Here is a 21,098-nt window from a genome sequence, read left to right on the forward strand (position 1 = left end):
AGCAGGAAATTTCAAAGGTTATCCAGCGCTGAAAATGGTAAGGTAGCTTCTGGTACTACAGCCCGACTGGCCTTATTTGCTAAGTGAGTCTTCAGAGACAGGATCACACCTAGGGCTCTGCTACAGATCCAATGTCCAAAGGTCATAATCCAATAAACGAGGAAACACTGATCTGCAAAGCTGCTACACAGAGACCAGTTCAAGTGGCAATGTAGCAAGGAATCACAACTTTTTCAGTGACCTAATCTCCTGTAGATAGCAGTATAATCCAACTCTTTTTGAATCTAGGCATCCCTCAATGGGACGATGGAGAAAACTATATTTAGAGCACAATATAGACTTTCCCCATAAAACATTGCATTATTTTTGCAACACAAACAATAAAAAGGTTATTGCAAACCAATAGGCCCATAGCTGAATTTTAACAATTGATTTGGTTCGTAAGATGTATACAGGCATGGGAGCTCAAGTGGTTAAAATATGCAAATTGTGCATTTATTACTAAAGTAAGATAGACTTGTGACGCAGACACCTGCTAAATTGTGTTTTAGTAAAGCAAATAAATGGGTTTTCAGACTGCATTAGTTGTCCACACTTTTTCTTGATTTTTTTCAGGGGTGTCATTCTAGGCAGTGAAGCGAGATGCCCCTTGAGGATTTCTCCTTGGTGACAAATGCAGGAGTTTTCAAAGTAATTAACAAAACTGACACATCAGTCCAATAAGAGCTCATCCTAGTTGCATTTTTTCCGAACTAGACATACCCAGTTTATGCAATCTGTGGGCATAAGCACAAACTTTTCACCCTTTTAACTAATAAAGTAGTTCAACTTTAAAGCCTTAAGATTTCCCCAGAGATATCTTACTTAGTCTGAATGACAGTAAGTAAATCTTTTACCTTTAGAAATGGAATTCTGCTCTTCAGAGAAATTTTCCTCAGTTAGGAGTAGATTCTCTGCTGAATTTGAGTGAAGTTTCAAAAAATGAGTTATTGAATCTAAAGCCAAGTTTTTTACTGGTTGCAATACTGTTGTTAAGGTCTGTATATCCTCGTTTCTCACTTTAAGAAAAAGAGATTCCATCTCTCTGATGTTGGCACGGAGTTGCTATAAGAAATATCAAAAACACATTTAGTCAGTTTTTATCTTACGTACAAATTTACATGCAAATAATATAATGGAAAGCATACATCTACAGTTGTATTCAAAATTATTCAACCCCACTGAAATTGATTGTTTTGCCCAGTTTGACATTGATTTTGATCATCCTGTCATCCTGCTTACAATTAAATCAAAGAGGCACGTGTAGGTCAGACAAATATAACAGAACATTTATAATGAAATAACCACAAATGTCTTTTCTGTGCTCACATCATTATCAGTTTTATTCAACCCCCAATTGACATTCAATCTTAGTACTTAGTACAACATCCTTTTACAGTTATAACAGCTTTTAAACTTGAAGCATAGCTTGACACAAGTGTCTTGCAGCGATCTACGGGTATCTTCGCCCATTCGTCATGGGCAAAAGCCTCCAGTTCAGTCACATTCTTAGGCTTGCGCACTGCAACTGCTTTCTTTAAGTCCCACCAGAGGTTCTCAATCGGATTTAAGTCTGGTGACTGTGATGGCCACTCCAAAATGTTCCAGCATTTAATCTGCAACCATGCTCTAGTGGACTTGGAGGTATGCTTGGGATCATTGTCCTGTTGAAAGGTCCAACGTCTCCCAAGCCTCAGGTTTGTGACGGACTGCATCACATTGTTATCCACTATCTCCTGGTACTGAAGATAATTCAAGCTTCCCTGTACCTGCAGAAGCAAAACAGCCCCAAAGCATGATTGTCCCTGTGACGGTATCGGTATGATATCCCCGTCAACGTTCCCTTCTTCCCATAACGAAAATCACCCCAATATTCCACGAGGAGGGATATCCCTGGAGTCGCCCAGAAAGCCACACATGAGACCAGCTTACTGCTTGAACAACACAAACTTTAATGTTATAACACACAGCTTATATGTCATTTCCAAAACTGTTACAATGACAAATCTCCACCCCCCTCACACTGGGGCTTTCATACAGATGAGTAGGTAGACACGACGGGGCCGATGCTGAAACACATTTTCTTTAGACAATGACATCAATGACGCTGAGCACTAGCTGTACTGAATACATCAACCAGACCGCTCGACCCCGCATATAGAGAGATAATTACCACAATGAAGCAATCAGAATAATTAACACAAGCCACTTAAACCCAGCTCTCCTTCACACAACACAATAGATCAATTAACCTTTAGAAATAGTGAGGGGACATTAGCACATCAATAACCTGGCTAGCAGGGAGCAGTAAACTGAGACATATAGGCACATGTATCACAATGGCCCCCCTTTTGCTCCCTGCTCCGGCAAACCCGGTTGGACCTTCCCTGGTCCAGTAGGGTTGACGGGTTCAGAGCTATTAGTCAGAGGTTAACTCCGTTTGGCATGACTGACCTCCCTTGGCAACTGCTTCAGACTCAGGTATGTCACCGGGTCGTCAGATCACACGCCGGTCAGTCCCCAAGTCTTTGTGCGATCTGCAAAGTCACCAGAAGTCAGTGTGAAGACAGCGAATGGGTCTGTGCGCCGCCGTCTAGGTGTCCCGCTATGGGAGGGGGCAGGTTATGGCTCTGAAGTGACAATCCCAGGAGATTCATAAAAAGAAAAAGTTATATTTGTTGAAATGCTGTAGCACTGGTGCTCAGAGTCCGGGGGGGGGAGGGGAATCAGAGCCCCATAAGGTCAGCCACCCCCTGCTCCCTCCGCAGCCGCCGGTTCTCCTCTTGGAGCTTCTCCAGCTCCATCTCCAGTTCATGCTGCTGTGACCTCAGGTGGTTGTTCTCCTCCTCCATGCGGCTTATGCACTCCTCCAGCTCTATGTACTCACGGATCAGCTCCTGCTTGCTCATGTCCTGCAGGCTCTCCACGTGGTCCTTCATCATCAGGAACTGGGTGGTGGTGTAAGGGGCCACCGGTGGGCCCTTGGCGAACATCTCGGCACGCATCTGGGACGCCCGCTGCGACTCCCTCTCCTCCAGTCGCTTCTTCTCCTCCCAGGTCAGCTTGTTATACGGCTTCCAGGACCTCTTCTTCTTGAAGGGTGGCCGGCGGTGCCTCTTTCTGCCCAGCTCCCTCCAGGGCCCCTCCGGCTCAGGGCTGTCGCCCATGACCAGCTGACAATGGTGTTCCCTGTTGTCCGTAATAACAGATTGTACCATGAGGGCTTCGTAAGGGGTGCCCAATGGTTCTTCCTGACCCAGCTCCTTTGGATCCCAAGCCGAGTCTACACAATGGGCTGCTGCTGGTGGGCGGTACCCAGGTTGAGACCAATTTGACCTGGTGTTGTCATTCATGGGGCAATTCTGCTTGAAGTGACCCAGCTGTTTGCACCGGAAGCAGCGTTGTTTGTTGCCCTCCTGGCGATGATAGCGAGGGCTAGATGTCACCGGTCTGTTAGGAGGTTGGTATCTAGCGGTTGGTGGGTGTGAGGGCACCGTTTGTGGTGGAGGTTGTTCCTGTGGTGTGACCTGGTTCGTCTTGCGAGTATCTGCATATTCATCCGCCAACTTCGCGGCCTCTGGTAGAGTCATGGGCCTGCGATCTCTCACCCAATCCTTGACGTCCGTCTGGATGTGATTGTAAAATTGCTCCAGGAGCATTAGTTGCAAAATGTCCTCTGCGGTGGTGGCCTGGCTGCTGTTAGCCCAGTTAGAGGCCGACCGGGACAATTGGCATGCCCATTCCGCATAAGAGTCTTTCGTGGTTTTGCGTGAGTCCCTGAACTTCTGTCGGTGGGACTCTGGGGTTACTGCATAACGAGCCAGGAGCACTTCTTTAACCCGGGCGTAGCTATGAATATCCTGATCTGGCACGGTCCGGAAAGCATCAGAAGCTTTGCCTGACAGTTTGCCTGACAATATTGCAACCCAGTCTCCTCTAGCTATTCGGTGCAGGTTACATTGTCGCTCAAAATCCGCCAGGAAGTTATCAATCTCACAGTCCTTTTCATCAAAAGCTTTAAAAGCGCTAAACGGAATCTTCCTTGCGTCTGCTGTGCTGTACTCACTGTTCGTAGAAGGTGCGGCTGCTTGTTGGACTGCTGCCAGTTTTAACTGTAGCTCTGCGTTTACTAACATGTCCATCACTTTCAGTACCACATCTGGCGTTGGGTTCGGTCCGAACCACGCTAGATTCTCTCTCATTAGCTTGTTGGCTGGCGATTCCTCCTCCTGAATCACTGGTGTCTCCATCTCTTGTACTGCTGGCGTTGCTGCAATCCCGTCCTCCTGGTCTAGCTCCATTGATTCTGCTATGATGACCCGCTTGGTTTTGTTGCTAGCAATCCTTCCACGAACTTCCAGTAGTTCTTCCAGTGTCTGCTTGGAATCCGGGTGTGAAGGGGAATAGAAGGGAAAAATCCCACTGCTACCAACCAATTGTGACGGTATCGGTATGATATCCCCGTCAACGTTCCCTTCTTCCCATAACGAAAATCACCCCAATATTCCACGAGGAGGGATATCCCTGGAGTCGCCCAGAAAGCCACACATGAGACCAGCTTACTGCTTGAACAACACAAACTTTAATGTTATAACACACAGCTTATATGTCAGTTCCAAAACTGTTACAATGACAAATCTCCGCCCCCCTCACACTGGGGCTTCCATACAGATGAGTAGGTAGACACGACGGGGCCGATGCTGAAACACATTTTCTTTAGACAATGACATCAATGACGCTGAGCACTAGCTGTACTGAATACATCAACCAGACCGCTCGACCCCGCATATAGAGAGATAATTACCACAATGAAGCAATCAGAATAATTAACACAAGCCACTTAAACCCAGCTCTCCTTCACACAACACAATAGATCAATTAACCTTTAGAAATAGTGAGGGGACATTAGCACATCAATAACCTGGCTAGCAGGGAGCAGTAAACTGAGACATATAGGCACATGTATCACAGTCCCCGCGCCATGCTTCACAGTAGGCAAGGTGTTCTTTTCATCATAGGCCTTGTTCTTCCTCCTCCAAACATAGCGTTGATCCATGGGCCCAAACACTTCTAATTTTGTTTCATCAGTCCACAGAACACAATCCCAAAACTTCTGTGGTTTGTCCACATGATTTTTGCATACTGCAGTCGACTCTTCTTATTCTTTGGAGACAGCAAGGGGGTGCGCCTGGGAGTTCTGGCATGGAGGCCTTCATTACGCAGTGTGCGCCGTATTGTCTGAGCAGAAACTTCAGTACCCACATCTGACAAATCTTTTGTCAGTTCCTCAGCAGTCACAAGGGGACTTTTCTCCACTCTACGCTTCAGGTAGCGCTCAGCAGTCGAAGTCAGCATCTTCTTTCTGCCACGACCAGGTAGCGTTTCAACAGTGCCCTTTGGCTTGAATTTGCGAATGATGCTTCCTATGGTGTCTCTTGGTATGTTTAACATCTTTGCAATCTTCTTATAGCCACTGACCTTCCTGTGAAGAGTAATCACCTCTTCTCTTGTCTTCCCGGACCATTCTCTTGACTTCACCATGTTTGTAACCACACCAGTAAATGTCTAGAAGGAGCTGAGTATCACAGTCATTTTAAAGCTGCCTGATTGGTGCTTATTAGGCTTTATTGCTGCTCCCTGACATCCACAGATGTTTTCAATACCTGATTGAAAACACTTCAATGAACCTCTGTTCTTCAGAGTGGTAGTCTTTAAGGGGTTGAATAATTGTGTAAATGAAGAATTCACAAAATAAACATTTACTACTGTATTACAAAACCAATTGATGTCATTTTAGTTGCATATGGTTCTTTAAGAAGTCCTTGTAGGATTTCATTTTGAATACAATTACAAATGTACACTAAGGGGCATATCCACAAAAAGCCGGCGCAACTTAAAAAATCCCATTCAAGTTACACTGCCTTAAAATTTCTACCTAAGTGCCCGATCCACAAAGCACTTACCTAGAAATTTCAGGCTGTGTAACTTAATCCGGCCGGCGTAAGGCGTTCCTCTTCATCAGGGGGCGATTCCCATTTAAATTAGGCGCGCTCCCGCGCCGGCCGTACTGCGCATGCGCAAAGTTACGTTACGCCGAGTTTTGTGGATCGCGCTGGGTAAAAAATAAGTTGCGTCGGGAAAAAAAATAAATAAAAAAAATTGACAGCGTCGCTCGGCATGCATTCCTGAGAGGGAGAACTTCAAATAAAAAACCGGCATAGGTTCCCCCCCAGGAGCATACCAGGCCCTTAGGTCTGGTATGGGTTGTAAGGAGACCCCCCCTACGCCGAAAAATCGACGTAGGGGGTCCCCCTACAATCCATACCAGACCCGTATCCAAAGCACGCTACCCGGCCGGCCAGGAATGGGAGTGGGGACGAGCGAGCGCCCCCCCTCCTGAGCCGTACCAGGCCGCATGCCCTCAACATGGGGGGGTTGGGTGCTCTGGGGCACTGCGGGCCCCCCCACCCCAGAGCACCCTGTCCCCATGTTGATGAGGACAGGACCTCTTCCCGACAACCCTGGCCGTTGGTTGTCGGGGTCTGCGGGCGGGGGCTTATCGGAATCTGGGAGTCCCCTCAAATAAGGGGGCCCCCAGATACCGGCCCCCCACCCTAAGTGAATGGATATGGGGTACATCGTACCCCTACCTATTCACCTGGAGGCAAAGTGATAGTTATTAAACACACGACACAAGGGTTTTTAAAATCATTTATTAGTCTGCTCCGGAGGCCCCCCCCTGTCTTCTTTAGCTCTAATACCAGGGGGGGCTTCTTCTTCCGCTCTCCGGGGGGGTCTTCTCCGCTCTTCCGATGTTGACCCGACGCCTCTTCTCGCTGCAATGACGGAAGCGCGGCTTGCATCCGATTTATATAGGCCTCACCGTCCCATCATGCTCCGGTAGGTACCCACCTGGTGGGTGCCTACCCACGTGGGTACCTACCGGAGCATGATGGGACTGTGAGGCCTATATAAATCAGATGCAAGCCGCGCTTCTGTCATTGCAGCGAGAAGAGGCGTCGGGTCAACATCGGAAGAAGGGAGAAGAAGAGAAGAGAAGAAGATGACGTCACAGAAGAGCGTGCTGGCTGCCTGCTAGTAATTGAGCTAACACACGAAGATAGTAGGCAGCCAGCGCTGAAGGAGAAGGCACCGGACACCTGGAGAAGAACCGGGGTGCGCCGAGTCAACAGCGGAGAGCGGCGAAGATAGAAGAAGACCCCCGGAGAGCGGAGAAGACCCCCGGAGAGCGGAAGAAGAAGCCCCCCCTGGTATTAGAGATAAAGAAGACAGGGGGGGCCTCCGGAGCAGACTAATAAATGATTTTAAAAACCCTTGTGTCGTGTGTTTAATAACTATCACTTTGCCTCCAGGTGAATGGGTAGGGGTACGATGTACCCCATATCCATTCACTTAGGGTGGGGGGCCGGTATCTGGGGGCCCCCTTATTTGAGGGGACTCCCAGATTCCGATAAGCCCCCGCCCGCAGACCCCGACAACCAACGGCCAGGGTTGTCGGGAAGAGGTCCTGTCCTCATCAACATGGGGACAGGGTGCTCTGGGGTGGGGGGGCCCGCAGTGCGCCCCCCTGCCCCAGAGCACCCAACCCCCCCATGTTGAGGGCATGCGGCCTGGTACGGCTCAGGAGGGGGGGGGGGCGCTCGCTCGTCCCCACTCCCATTCCTGGCCGGCCGGGTAGCGTGCTTTGGATACGGGTCTGGTATGGATTGTAGGGGGACCCCCTACGTCGATTTTTCGGCGTAGGGGGGGTCTCCTTACAACCCATACCAGACCTAAGGGCCTGGTATGCTCCTGGGGGGGAACCCATGCCGGTTTTGATTTTACAAATTGCCGTGGAGTTCTCCCTCAGGAATGCATACCAAATGCCGACGCTAGAATTGGCGGGAATCCAAGTCGGATCCCCGTCACCTCTATGACGCGCTCGCTTGAATGTGCTTTTACATGGTGTTACTAACTTTACACTTTGTAAAAGCAGCCCTAATTTTACACTTGCAAACTAAAACTTACGGTGAAAAAACGAAGCTGAAAAGCTTTGTGGATCGCCGTAAGTGCTAATTTGCATACCCGAAGCGGCATTTCGACTCGAAATGCCCCCAGCGGCGGATGCGGTACTGCATCCTAAGATCTGACAGTGTAAGTCCCTTACACATGTCGGATCTTCTGCCTAACTTTGGAAAACTGATTCTGTGGATCAGTTCCAAAGTTAGAACCAGGGATACGACGGCGTATGCCGGCGTATCCCTTTTGAGGATCTGGCCCATTATTCCCTAAAACCCTTTACAGCATTGGGGGTTTGAATAATTTTGAACACAACTGTATATTCACATAGCAAGAACAGAGGATAAGTTCACCCTTTGTAACATGTTACATGTTACATGTTATACCTATGTTACAAATCCACTGGCCTCCGCACCTCCCCAACTCCATGATGTCACAGGCGGCGGCGGGATCTTCTCCCCCTGTTCTCTGTCAGAATCTGCAGAGAACGCAGCCATGACCGCGCAGGGCTGTATCACTTATTTATAGAGTTTTGTAAATTGAAAAATACAAGATCCGGCAGCTTTTGCGTCTGTGGGTTTCTAGTTCTCAAAGAACTACCACGGTTGCCGCTGAGCGCTGTGGTAGTTTATTGATGGTTTCTGTTAATGTGTAACAGCTTACACACAGAGTCTGCAAGAACCCTGCATAACACCCATGATCTGCTGACCATGGGTGCAATGCTTTTCAGGCTCCCAATTAAAAAAAAATTCACATTTTTTTTACATGCAAAAAGATGTGCATTTGTTATTTTTTTTAGAAAGGTGAACTTATCCTTTAACCACTTGACATCCCGGCAATTGTCAAAAGACGGCCACAAGGTGGCTCTCAATTGCCGGGAGGACGTCTATAGACGTCCTTCGCTCCTCTGGCCACTGAGGGGTGCGCGCGCCGCATCACTGAAGTGCCGATGCGCGTGCCTAGCGGCCGCGATGTCCGCCAGGTACCCGCGATCGGCGGATATACAGACAAGGACGTGGATCTGTGTGTGTAAACACACAGATCCACATCCTGTCAGGGAGAGGAGACCGATGCTGTGTCCCTTGTACATAGGGACACAGATCGGTCACCTCCCCCAGTCAGTCCACTTCCCCCACAGTTAGAAACACTATGCAGGGCACACATTTCACCCCTTCCTCGCCCCCTAGTGTTAACCCCTTCCCTGTCAGTCACATTTATACAGTAACCAGTGCATATTTATAGCACTGGTCGTTGTATAAATGTGAATGGCCCCAAAAATGTGTCAAAAGTGTCCGATGTGTCCGCCATAATGTCGCAGTCCCAATAAAAAAAAAAAAAAAAAAAAATCGCAGATCGCTGCCATTACTAGTAAAAAAAAATCAGAATTCTGTCCCCTATTTTGTAGGCGCTATAACTTTTGCGCAAACCAGTCGTTTATTGCTTTTTTTTTTTACCAAAAATGCGTAGAAGAATACGTATCGGCCTAAACTGAGAAAAAAAAATGGGATATTTATTATAGCAAAAAGTAAAAAATATTGTGTTTTTTTCAAAATTGTCGTTCTTTTTTTTGTTTATAGTGCAAAAAATAAAAACCGCAGAGGTGATCAAATACCACCAAAAGAATGTGCCCAGTAAGCAAGTGGTTAAGTAAAGCTTTCTAAAATAGTTACAGAGATCATAATATGGAGATAATTTTTTCCCAACAATAAAAGGTATAATTTTTTCCCAACAATAAAAGGTATTTCACTTTCAGTTCATGATACTGCATGCACTAGTGCGAAAAAACAATAAGGCAGCCAAGCCAATAGCATTAGTATAGTATAGTAGGAGCGTCAACAGGAGCAAGGGTGGCAGTGTCTACTAGACCTTATTGTGTTGTTTTACTAAAGGCAAACAACCTGTTCATAGTTACATATTTGATAAGGTTTAATAAAGCCACCAGTCCCATCCAGTTCAATGCATGTGTTTTTATGTCACTACTATTTCCCATATCCCTGTACATTGCGTTCATTAAGAGGTCCATCTAAAAAAAAAATGTTTTAATTATCGACACTCTCCGCTGACACCACCAACTGAGGAAGGGAGTTCCACTCTAAGGCCCCATACACACGAGAGGATTTATCCGCAGATACGGTCCAGCGGACCGTTTCCACGGATAAATCCTCTCAAAGATTTCCGCAGATTTCGATGCGATGGAGTGTACACACCATCGCATTGAAATCCGCGCGGAAATCCTCTGCCGATGACGTGTCGCGCCGTCGCCGCGATTATGACGCGGCGACGGGCGCGACGCTGTCATATAAGGAATTCCACGCATGCGTCAAATCATTACGACGCGTGCGGGGAATCCCTTTGGACGAATGGATCCGGTAAGTCTGTACAGACGAGCGGATCCATCCGTTGGAATGGATTCCAGCAGATGGATTTGTTGTGCATCACAGCAAATATCCGATCTGCTGGAATCCATCCCAGAGGAGATTTCTCCGCGGAAACAGATCCGCTGGCGTGTACACACCATAGGATCTATCCGCAGAAACCCATTTGCTGGGATTTATCTGCGGATGGATTCTATCGTGTGTACGGGGCCTAACAGTAAAGAACCCCTTCCGCAATTTAGGGTTAAACCGCTTGTCATCCAGCTTCATTGAGTGGCCACATGTCTTCTTAAAGGGGTTGTAAAGGTTCATTTTTTATTTTCTAAATAGGTTCTTTTAAGCTAGTGCATTGTTGGTTCACTTACCCGTTTCCTTCAATTTCCCTTCTAAATGTTTTTTTTCTTTGAATATCTCACTTCCTGTTCCTCCTCAGTAAGGTGTTCAGTAAGCTGTTCTAAATGACTTTCCACTGCTCGGATGATGGTGGAAAGCTTACTGAGGAGAAACAGGAAGTGAGAAATTCAAACAAAGAAAAAAAACATTTAGAAGGGAAATCGAAGGAAAAGGTAAGTGAACCAACAATGCATTAGCTTAAAGGAACCTATTTAGAAAATAAAAGACGAACCTTTACAACCCCTTTAAATGACCTCAGACTGAATAATTTTCTCCCTATACGAGAATCACTGTTTGCATAGATATTTTGAGATCATATCTCCTCCTAAAGGGTCACTAAAGGAAAAAAATATTTTTTGCTAAAATTACTGTTTACAGGGTATAGAGACATAAAAGTTAACTGATTCCTTTTAAAAATGATTAAAAATTGAATTTAATCTATCATATAATGTGCCTCTAGTTTCACGTTCGGTTTTAAAGGTACATACATGAAGTTCCGGGTGAGAGGTGAGTCGGGAAGACTCACAGAACAAAAACAACAAATCCAGGGCAGTGTTTTGTTTTTAAAATGAATCTGATTGGTTCTGAGGAGTTTTAGACACACAGTAATGACAGCTTAGACCACCGTGAAAATCTCCCAGTACCATGGTAATAAGGAAACAGGCAACCAGGAAGTGTGGAGATCACAGCAGAATTACAGCTACTTCAAAGCAAACATGAACAATAAGGACATGAAACCAGTACTGCAGTAAGGTAAAGGAAGCTATTTAGCTAAAAAAAAAAAATTCCTTTAGTGACCCTTTAAGCATCTCCTCTTCAGGGAGGATACGTTCAATGTTTACAGTAGTTTCTTATAACGGAGGTCCTACAGCCCCCTTATTAGCTTTGTTCTTCTCTGGACTACCTCCAGTTCCAGCACATCCTTCCTGAGCACTGGTGACAAGAACTGGCATACTCAAGATATGGTTAAACTAGAGTTTTGTAAAGTGGGCGAATAAAATAGTCTTATATCCTGAATACTTAACTTTTTTTTTTAATGCATAGTCCGCTAGCTTTGCTTTTTGCAGCATGCTATTGCTGAACCTATGATCGACAAGGACCCCCAGAGGTTCAACCGAAGCAAAAAACTTCAATTCATATTTTTACCCCCCCCCAAATGCATTACTTTACATTTTTCAGTATTAAACTTCACTGCTTGTCTAAAATTGGCCCTAGTATGTATGAATGTGAGTTAGGGACCTTAGATTGTAAACTCCTTGAGTAAGAAATCAAAGTTTAGAATTTTACCTTCGGTTTACTCCCTGTACCAATGGTCACCAAGGCAAAATTTCCTATATATATTAACTAAATATAAAAGTCTTGGCTTTAGATGCACGTTAACCACTTAGACTCTTATGCCACGTACACACGATCATTTTTCGGCATGAAAAAAAAAACGTTTTTCAAAAACGTCATTTAAAATGATCGTATGTGGGCTACACATAATTTTTCAGGTTCTGAAAAACGAAAAAAAAAAAATCGTGTGTGGGCTAAAACAACGTAAAAAACCCGCGCATGCTCAGAAGCAAGTTATGAGACGGGAGCGCTCGTTCTGGTAAAACTACCGTTCATAATGGAGTAAGCACATTCATCAGGGTGTAACAGACAGAAAAGCGCGAATCGTCTTTTACTAACACGGAATCAACTAAAGCAGCCCAAAGGCGAATGGAACATCCCCGTTATAGTGCCGTCGTACGTGTTGTAAGTCACCGCGCTTTGCTAGATCATTTTTTAAAAACGATGGTGTGTAGGCAACGTCGTTTTAATGATGATTGGGAAAACGTTGTTTATTGGACATGCTGAAAAACTATATTTTTTTCCCCATGCTGAAAAATGATCGTGTGTACGCGTCATTACAATTGTTTGCCCCCTATGGACCAGAATTTTTTTTATAATTCTGCTATAGATCTGTTTGTTCTTAAATGACCAAAGTTATCATAATGACAAAGTTATGGCCAAACAGGGCTTTTTTTTTTTTTTGATATGTTCTTGAAATCCTTAGACAATAAACCGTAGCAAAACTAAATAAAACACACTTTTTGTTTTTGTTTTTAAGCAGTGTTAATTTAAAACAGGCCTTATCCAACACGTGTCGTAAGAAAGGAGTCATCAGGGAATACGGCTATGTATGTTACATGTAGTGCCGTGTTTGGGATTTGAACCGAGGACTCTAATGCTGCTAGGCGGAAGTGCAAACCACTTAGCCACTGTGCTGCCAATATGTGTTAAAGCAAAACAAACAAAAAAAACACACCAGAAAAATAACTAAATAGCCACTGGATCGCTTTTACATGTGGAAAAAGGTGGTTCCTCCTATTGCCTTTCCCAGCTTTCCTGAGCTCTCCCATTCCACTGGTTCTGCCCACTGACCATAGAGATGAGGAAACAATCCAAGTATCTCGATCAGCTCTATGGTCTAGAAAACCAGAAGTGATGAAGTGATTTTGTCACTTCTGGTTTTGGTTTGTTGTTTACAAGCCATTACCCATCTCGGTTTAATCACACATGTGAGGTATCACTGAACACATCAGAATGAGAGCAATGATTCTAGTGCCGGACCTCTGTGTAACTCTAAACTGGTAACCTGCAAAGGCTTTTAAATTGTCGCCTATAGAGATTTTTAAGTAGCATAGATTGTCGCCATTCCATAGTTAAAACACACACAAAACCCGCCCTTCAACACTACCACAACCCACCCCGCAATAGCGAGGCAGAATCCGACAATTAAATTTGCCTTTGGCGCTCAGCAGATCGTCAGATACTTCCTCCAATGATCTGCACATGCGCTACGTTAACATCACACCAGCTGATCAACATATCAGCTGGAGTGACGTTGCATACTGCGCATGCGCAAACCCATCAGAGGCATTTTTCGACAGAGGGCATTTCTCGATATATCACTGGCTTTGATTAACAGAGAGACTGGATATGCTACTTCCCCCGAGTACAATGACGAAAGTCTGCAAATAGTTAATCCTTTCACAGTCATGGGTTAGCCACCATACATAGTTAAAGCGGACCTTCAGTCATTTTTTCATCTTTCCATCTATTAAATCTTTTACTTTTGTTGTTTTAACATTGGATAGAAAAACTTTTTTTTCTGCCAGTAAATACCTTATAAAACCCACTTCCTGTTTCTTGTTTGGTAAAAAGTCTAGGCTTATGACATCATGCACAGCTCTCTCTCTCTAACTGGTGCTAGTTTGCCAGGAAGGGAGGACTCATAAGAGGGCAAATAAAAGCTGCAGAGCTGGAGGTTTTACCATTTTACCATGTACTGATGAAATACACAAATGTATGCCATAACCCCTTCAACAACATACATTTTTTTTAAAGCAAAAAACATATGTTTTAAAGATAATGGCCCGGATTCACAAAGCACTTACGCCGACGTATCTCGAGATACGCCGCGTAAGTAACTATGCGCCGTCGTATCCATGCGCCGTGCCCACAATCTGAGATACGCCTAAAAAAAGGCTTCCTACGACCGACGTAACTTGCCTACGCCGTCGTATCATGGGCGCATATTTACGCTGGGCGCATTTAGTGCTCCTATTGATTTGCTATGCACATATGCAAATGAGGGAGATACGCCGATTCACGAACGTACTTGTGCCCGGCGCATAATATACGCGGTTTGCGTAAGTCGTACATCCGGCGTAAAGTTATTCCCCATATATGAGGCGCAACCCATGCAAAAGGTATGGACCAGGGAACACAGCCGTCGTATTTTACGCCGTTTACGTAGTAGTACGTAAATAGGGCTTGGCGTAGGTTACGTTCACGTCGTAGGCAGTGATCCGTCGTATCTTAGGGAGTAGTTCCGACGTGATTCTGAGCATGCGCACTGGGATACGTCCACGGGACTTGTATGGCACTCGCCCATCATTTGCATGGGGTCACGCCTCATTAGCATGGCTCACGACCCACTTCCACCTACGCCGGCTTACGCCGAGGGAACCCAGCGCATTTTGGGAGGCAAGGTCTTTTGAGAATTTGGTGCTTTCCTCTCTGCGCGACATCGGCGTAGCGTATATTAGATACGCTACGCCGGCATAAATATGCGCCAATGTATGTGAATCCGGGCCAATATTAATATTTTTACATACTATATTAACCGCTTTACTACTGGCCGCGGTACGATAATCCTCTTGTTCTGGGAGGACGTCATATGACGTCCTCGCCAAATCACTAGGGGGCGTGCGCACCCGCCACTTTACTGGAAACCCGATGTGCCGAGCACCCGCGATTGCCCAGTAAACACAGAGATCCACGTCCTGTCAGGGAGAGGAGACCGATGCTGTGTCCCTTGTACATAGGGACACAGATTGGTCACCACCCCCAGTCAGTCCCCTCCCCCTACAGTTAGAATTACTCACTAGGATTCACATTTAACCCATTGATCGCCCTCTAGTGTTAACCCCTTCCCTGCCAGTCACATTTACACAGTATTTGGTGCATATTTATAGCACTGTTCGCTGTACAAATGTGAATGGTCCCAAAATAGTGTCAAAAGTGTGCGATGTGTCCGCCGCAATATCGCAGTCATGATAAAAATCACTGATCGCCGCCATTACTAGTAAAACAAATAAAAATGCCATAAATCTATCCCCTATTTTGTATCCGCTATAACTTTTGCGCAAACCAATCAAAATACGCTTATTGCGATTTTTTTTTTTACCAAAAATATGTAGAAGAATACGTATCGGACAAAACTGAGGAGAAAATATTTTTTTTTTTAGATATTTTTGGGGATATTTATTATAGCAAAAAGGAAAAAATATTGCTTTTTTTTCAAAATTGTCGCTCTTCTTCTGTTTATAGCGTAAAAAATAAAAACCGCCGAGGTGATCAAATACCACAAAAAGAAAGCTCTATTTGTGGGGAAAAAAATAATGAAATTTCATTAGGGTAAAGTGTTGCATGACCGCGCAATTGTCATTCAAATTGTGACAGCGCTGAATGCTGAAACATGGCTTGGGCAGGAAGGGGGTGAAAGTGCCCTGTATTGAAGTGGTTAACCTCCTTAATACTGCACGCCGTCAAATGACGGCGGGCGGTATCCCCTGTTGTTCTGACAGGACGTCATTAGAAGCTGCTAGGGGGCGCGCGCGCGCGCACCCGTCGCGTTACTGGGAACACTGTGCGTGTGCCCGGCGGTCGCCGGGCACCCGCGATTGCCCGGTAACTGAGCGGGGACGTGGAGCACTGTGTGTAAACACAGAGCTCCACATCCTGTCTCTGGAGAGGAGACCGATCTGTGTCCCTTGTACATAGGGACACAGATCGGTCACCTCCCCCAGTCACCCCCCTCCCCCCACAGTTAGAACACTGATTAGGCTACACTTTTAACCCCTTCCCCGCCCCCTAGTGGTTAACCCCTTCCCTGCCAGTCACATTTATACAGTAACAGTGCATATTTATAGCACTGTTCACTGTATAAATGTGAATGGTCCCAAAAATGTGTCAAAAAATGTCCGATGTGTCCACTATAATGTCGCAGTCCCGAAAAAACAAACAATCGCAGATCGCCGCCATTCCTAGTAAAAAAAAAAAAAAAAATATCATAATTATGTCCCCCTATTTTGTAGGCAATATAACAAACCAGTCACTATACGGTTAATGCAAATTTTTTTATTTTTTTTTACCAAAAATATGTAGACGAATACGTATCGGCCTAAACGGAGATAACATTTTTTTTTTTTTTTTTTTTTTTAAATGGGATATTTATTATAGCAAAAAGTAAAAAAAAGTGTTTTTTTTTCAAAATTGTCGCTCTTTTTTTGTTTATAGCGCAAAAACTAAAAACCGCACAGGCAATCAAATACCACCAAAAAAAGCTCTATATGTGGGGAAAAAAGGTAAATTTTGTTTGGGAGCCACGTCGCACGACCGCGCAATTGTCAGCTAAAGTGACGCAGTGCCGGAAGCTAAAATTGAGTCTGGGCAGGAAGGGGGTGTATGTGCACAGTAGGCAAGTGGTTAATAAATACAAATTAAATACCCTATACTATAATCAAGAGCACACTTGATAAATAATGATAAACAAGTTGTAAAAAGCTATAAAAAAAATGATTTATGTTAAAAATGATGGCTTACGCCATAGTTCGTTTTAATCTAACATGACCCCTCTAAAATTCCAAAACTATATTCAAGGATACTACAGTGCATGTAGCTTTTTGTATATACATACACACACACACACACACACGTTAATCCCAATTGCATACACTTTTTTGTTTTGTTTTTTGTAAAAAAAAAATCTATGCTTGCCTCTTTTACATAACACCAATCGGATATGAGTTGGCTGCAAAATTAAGTGAAACTTTAAGTATTAGTTCAACCAGTGGCGGCTGGTGAAGTTTTAGGATGGGGGGGCGCAAGACCCCGCCCCTCCACATTTGGCCCCTCTCACTTCTCATAAGCCACACCCCTTATAGAATCCACCCTATCCGTCCCCTGTATTCCACTCAGTGTCAGGAGTATACAGCTCAGCTTCACAGGACAGAGTATATAGCCCCAGCATCACAAATCATGGTATATAGCGCAGCCTTACAGATCGGCGCAAACAAACTAAAAAATTACACTGTTAGTAATAAAGGACTCTAAATGGGCAGGAGATTACCAGATACTGCGGACATACTGCACAAGATTACCAGATACTGCGGACATACTGCATGAGATTACCAGATACTGCGGACATACTGCACAAGATTACCAGATACTGCGGACATACTGCACAAAATTACCAGATACTGCGGACATACTGCATGAGATGACCAGAGACTGCGGACATACTGCACAAGATTACCAGAGACTGCAGACATACTGCAGGAGATTACCAGAGACTGCAGACATACTGCAGGAGATTACCAGAGACTGCAGACATACTGCATTACTTGTCCTGGGACTTGGGACTTCAACTTTGCATGAAAAGTCGTACCCCATGATTTCCAATGAGAACCGTTCATATCTTCGAAGTAGTCCCTGCACTTTGGTCCCACTTTGATGCAACTTGTGGTCCATAGACCTCCAGAATACACAGGCATTGCTTTAAGTTGCATCAAAATTGCGGCAGAATTGTGCAACTTTCAGACTGCGTTAGCCTGAAAGTCGCAAGATTCTGCCACAATTTTTTGCTGAGATTTTGCAGCGACTTGAAGCAATGCCTATGTATTCTGGAGGTCTATGGACCTCCAGTCAAATCAAAGTGGGACTACTTTGAAGTCGCTGTGACTTGAAGTTGCACAGATATGAACGGTTCTCATTGGAAATCATCAGGTCTGACTTATCCTGCAACTTTCCAGTCCCAAGTCGCAGGACAATTTGCCATTTTTTTTTATAAGCGGGGGGGATTGGTGTTGACAGCTGATATTTCCCCTGCACATTGGTCTGGTGGGGTAGTGTTGACGGCCGCTATTTGTGCTGTAATTAATTTTTACATATAAAAGAAATGTTGTTAATAAGTGGGTAAGCCGGGTGGGGGGTGTTGACGGACGCTATTTTCGTTGCAAATGAAGTATAAAAAAAACTTTTTTTTAAGAACCATTGGGGTTGACGCGCACTATTTTCGTCGCAAAGGAAGTTAACATTTTTTTTTTAATAACCGGGGGGGTGCCGAACATTAAATATTAAAAATAAACTTTTAATAAGCGGGCGGGGGGGGGGGGGAGTGCCGCCCGCTATTTCCACCGAATATTAAATATAGAAATAAAAATTTGATTGAGAGCGGGGGAATGCCAGGCACTATTTACGCCGAATATTAAATATGAAAAAAAAACTTTAGCCAGGGGGGGGGGGGGGGGGGGGGGATAGGTTGCCGGCCGCTATTTTCGCTGAATGTTAAATATAGCAAATAAACTTTGAATCAGCGGGGGGGGGGGGATTTGTTGTGCCGGCCGCCGCTGCTGCTGCCACTTTTCGTATAACAAAACAGTACATGAAAATCAGAGGGGAAGGCATGGCAGGCATAGCTCAGATTACCCGTTTCACAGCCGCACTGAGCTCGAGAGTGCCGACGTCACTTCCTGTTCTTCCAGTGACATCGGAACTAGCACAGAAAGTGTCTGCAATCCCGTGATTGCACAGGCGTGGCGCTACCCATACTGCACTGCGCCCGGACACAGTGCACATAAGGACCTTTTTTGGATTTTTTTTTTTCTTAAAAGGGACATGTTTAACCACTTTACAACTGGGCCTATTTTGGCACTTCTCTCCTTCATTTAAAAATCTCAATTTTTTTGCTAGAAAATTAATCAGAACCCCCAAACATTATATTTTTTTTCAGCAGACACCCTAGGGAATAAAATTGCAGTCATTGCAACTTTTTTTCTCGCACGGTATTTGCGCAATCATTTTTCAAACGCCTTTTTTGGGGGGGAAAAACGGTTTCATGAATTAAAAAACAACAAATCAGTAAAGTTAGCCCAATTTCTTTGTATAATGTGAAATATGATGTTACGCCGAGTAAATAGATACATGTCACGCTTTAAATTTGCGCACACTCATGGAATGGCGCCAAACTTCGGTACTTAGAAATCTCCATAGGCGACGCTTTAACATTTTTTACAGGTTACTATTTGAGTTACAGAGAAGGTCGAGTGCTAGAATTGTTGCACACGCTCTAACCCACTCGACGATACCTTGTAGGGTTTGAACGGTGTTTACATATGTGGGCGGGACTTGCATGCATGTTCGCTTTTGCGCGAGCTACCGGGGACAGGGGCGTTTAAAAAAATAAATAATTGACGTCATAACGTCGCGCCCGGGCCTCCGACGGTCATAGAGATGACTGGTGACCATCTGGTCACCAGTCATCTCTATGCTTCCCAGCCAGCGCCAACCGGTTCGCTCTCCGGGCCCCTGATGGCACGGGAGAGCCCGGAGAAGCACCGGATGTCGGAAGGTTGGGGGGGGGGGCGTCCCCTCCCGCTGCCTATAAGAACGATCAAGCGGTGGAACTGCCGCTTTGATCATTCTTATCGTGCAGAGAATCGGCGACTGAAGACGGTGATATCCGAATTATGCCTGTAGCTGCAGGCATCATTCAGAGATCACCGCACAAAGTTGAGGACGTCCCAGGGACGTCCTCGGTTGTCAAGAGGTTAAATAAAAAAAATGTTTAGATTTTTTTTACGGACTGGGGAGGGGGGCGGCGCCCGGGCGCCCCCTATGGACGGGCCGCCACTGAGTTCAACAGACCTTTGAAAACAATAGCGTTTTCTACTCATTTTCTTTTTATTCACAACTAATTTTCATCAAGGCACAGAATAGGTTTCTGTAGCACAATATTTATTCTTGTAATCTTTTTAGTGGCATTATTAATATGTGTAGCACGATAGTAAACATGGGTAATGAGTTTGTGTCAATAAAAATGATAACATTTCTAATTATACAAGCATGGATTAAATGTAGAGTGTCTCTGCATATATTTGCCTAAAATGCTGTGTACAAATTCAGTTGTCATTATCCAGACAAATTTTGAGATATTTGATTTGGTCTACACAGTTAGACTTGAAGTTAACTGTTTCAATGTATAATTTGTAAGACCTGTATCCGATGAAATCTACCCCTTTTGTCAGTTTTGGGACTAAAAGTCAACATCAATTTACAGTTATTAGGAAAAGTATTGGGGTATCAGAGTGCCCTGTATAGAAAAGCTATAAGGGGAGGAAGGCTAGGAAGGGATTTTATTTACTTTGCTGTTTTGTTCGTAATTAAGAAAAAAAAAAAACTGAGCTGATGCCTCAGGTAAATATTGACTAAAGGTTTTCTAATGCATTTACAAGCATCTAATTTGAAAGAAAAGTGTGCACAGGAGAACGTTTAGTATCACAATAATTAATCTGATTTATTTGCACACAAAACAGAGCAGAAGTCCATTGGCAAACAGTTAAATAGCTTAAAGGAAAAAAATTAAATAAAAATATATGAGCAGTATGTACTATCAATTTGCTAATTAATGCAAATATTAGAAAAGCAGCTTTGTCTGCAATATAGGTTTTTACAACAAAAAAAAAGGTTTGAAGACAAATGTACTAGCATATATTCTGTTATTCTATCGGACAAAAAAGAAACAGTTACTCGAAAAATAGTAATTGATGGTCGGATTTTGCAGGCAAGACGGGAATATCAAAAAAATATATAAATTTATTACAAAAAAAAAAAAAATTTATAGAACAGATCAATAAAAGAAAACCATATACGATATAGAAAATATCCTCCTGTGCATCG

At 44.4% G+C, this 21,098-nt stretch overlaps 1 protein-coding gene across 3 annotated transcripts in view; it reads right to left on the reverse strand.

Annotated features, from left to right (window-relative positions):
• The window catches only part of STX17 (syntaxin 17), a 117,906-nt gene that overhangs the window by 53,728 nt on the left and 43,080 nt on the right, over nucleotides 1-21,098 (reverse strand). For all 3 annotated transcript variants that reach the window (XM_040353345.1, XM_040353344.1, XM_040353343.1), the window contains one exon: nucleotides 897-1,104. In XM_040353345.1, the coding sequence (XP_040209279.1) occupies nucleotides 897-1,104 (208 nt within the window). The remainder of the gene's footprint in view (nucleotides 1-896; nucleotides 1,105-21,098) is intronic.

This window comes from Rana temporaria, chromosome 5, assembly GCF_905171775.1.
Source record: "Rana temporaria chromosome 5, aRanTem1.1, whole genome shotgun sequence".
Taxonomy (NCBI): domain Eukaryota; kingdom Metazoa; phylum Chordata; class Amphibia; order Anura; family Ranidae; genus Rana; species Rana temporaria.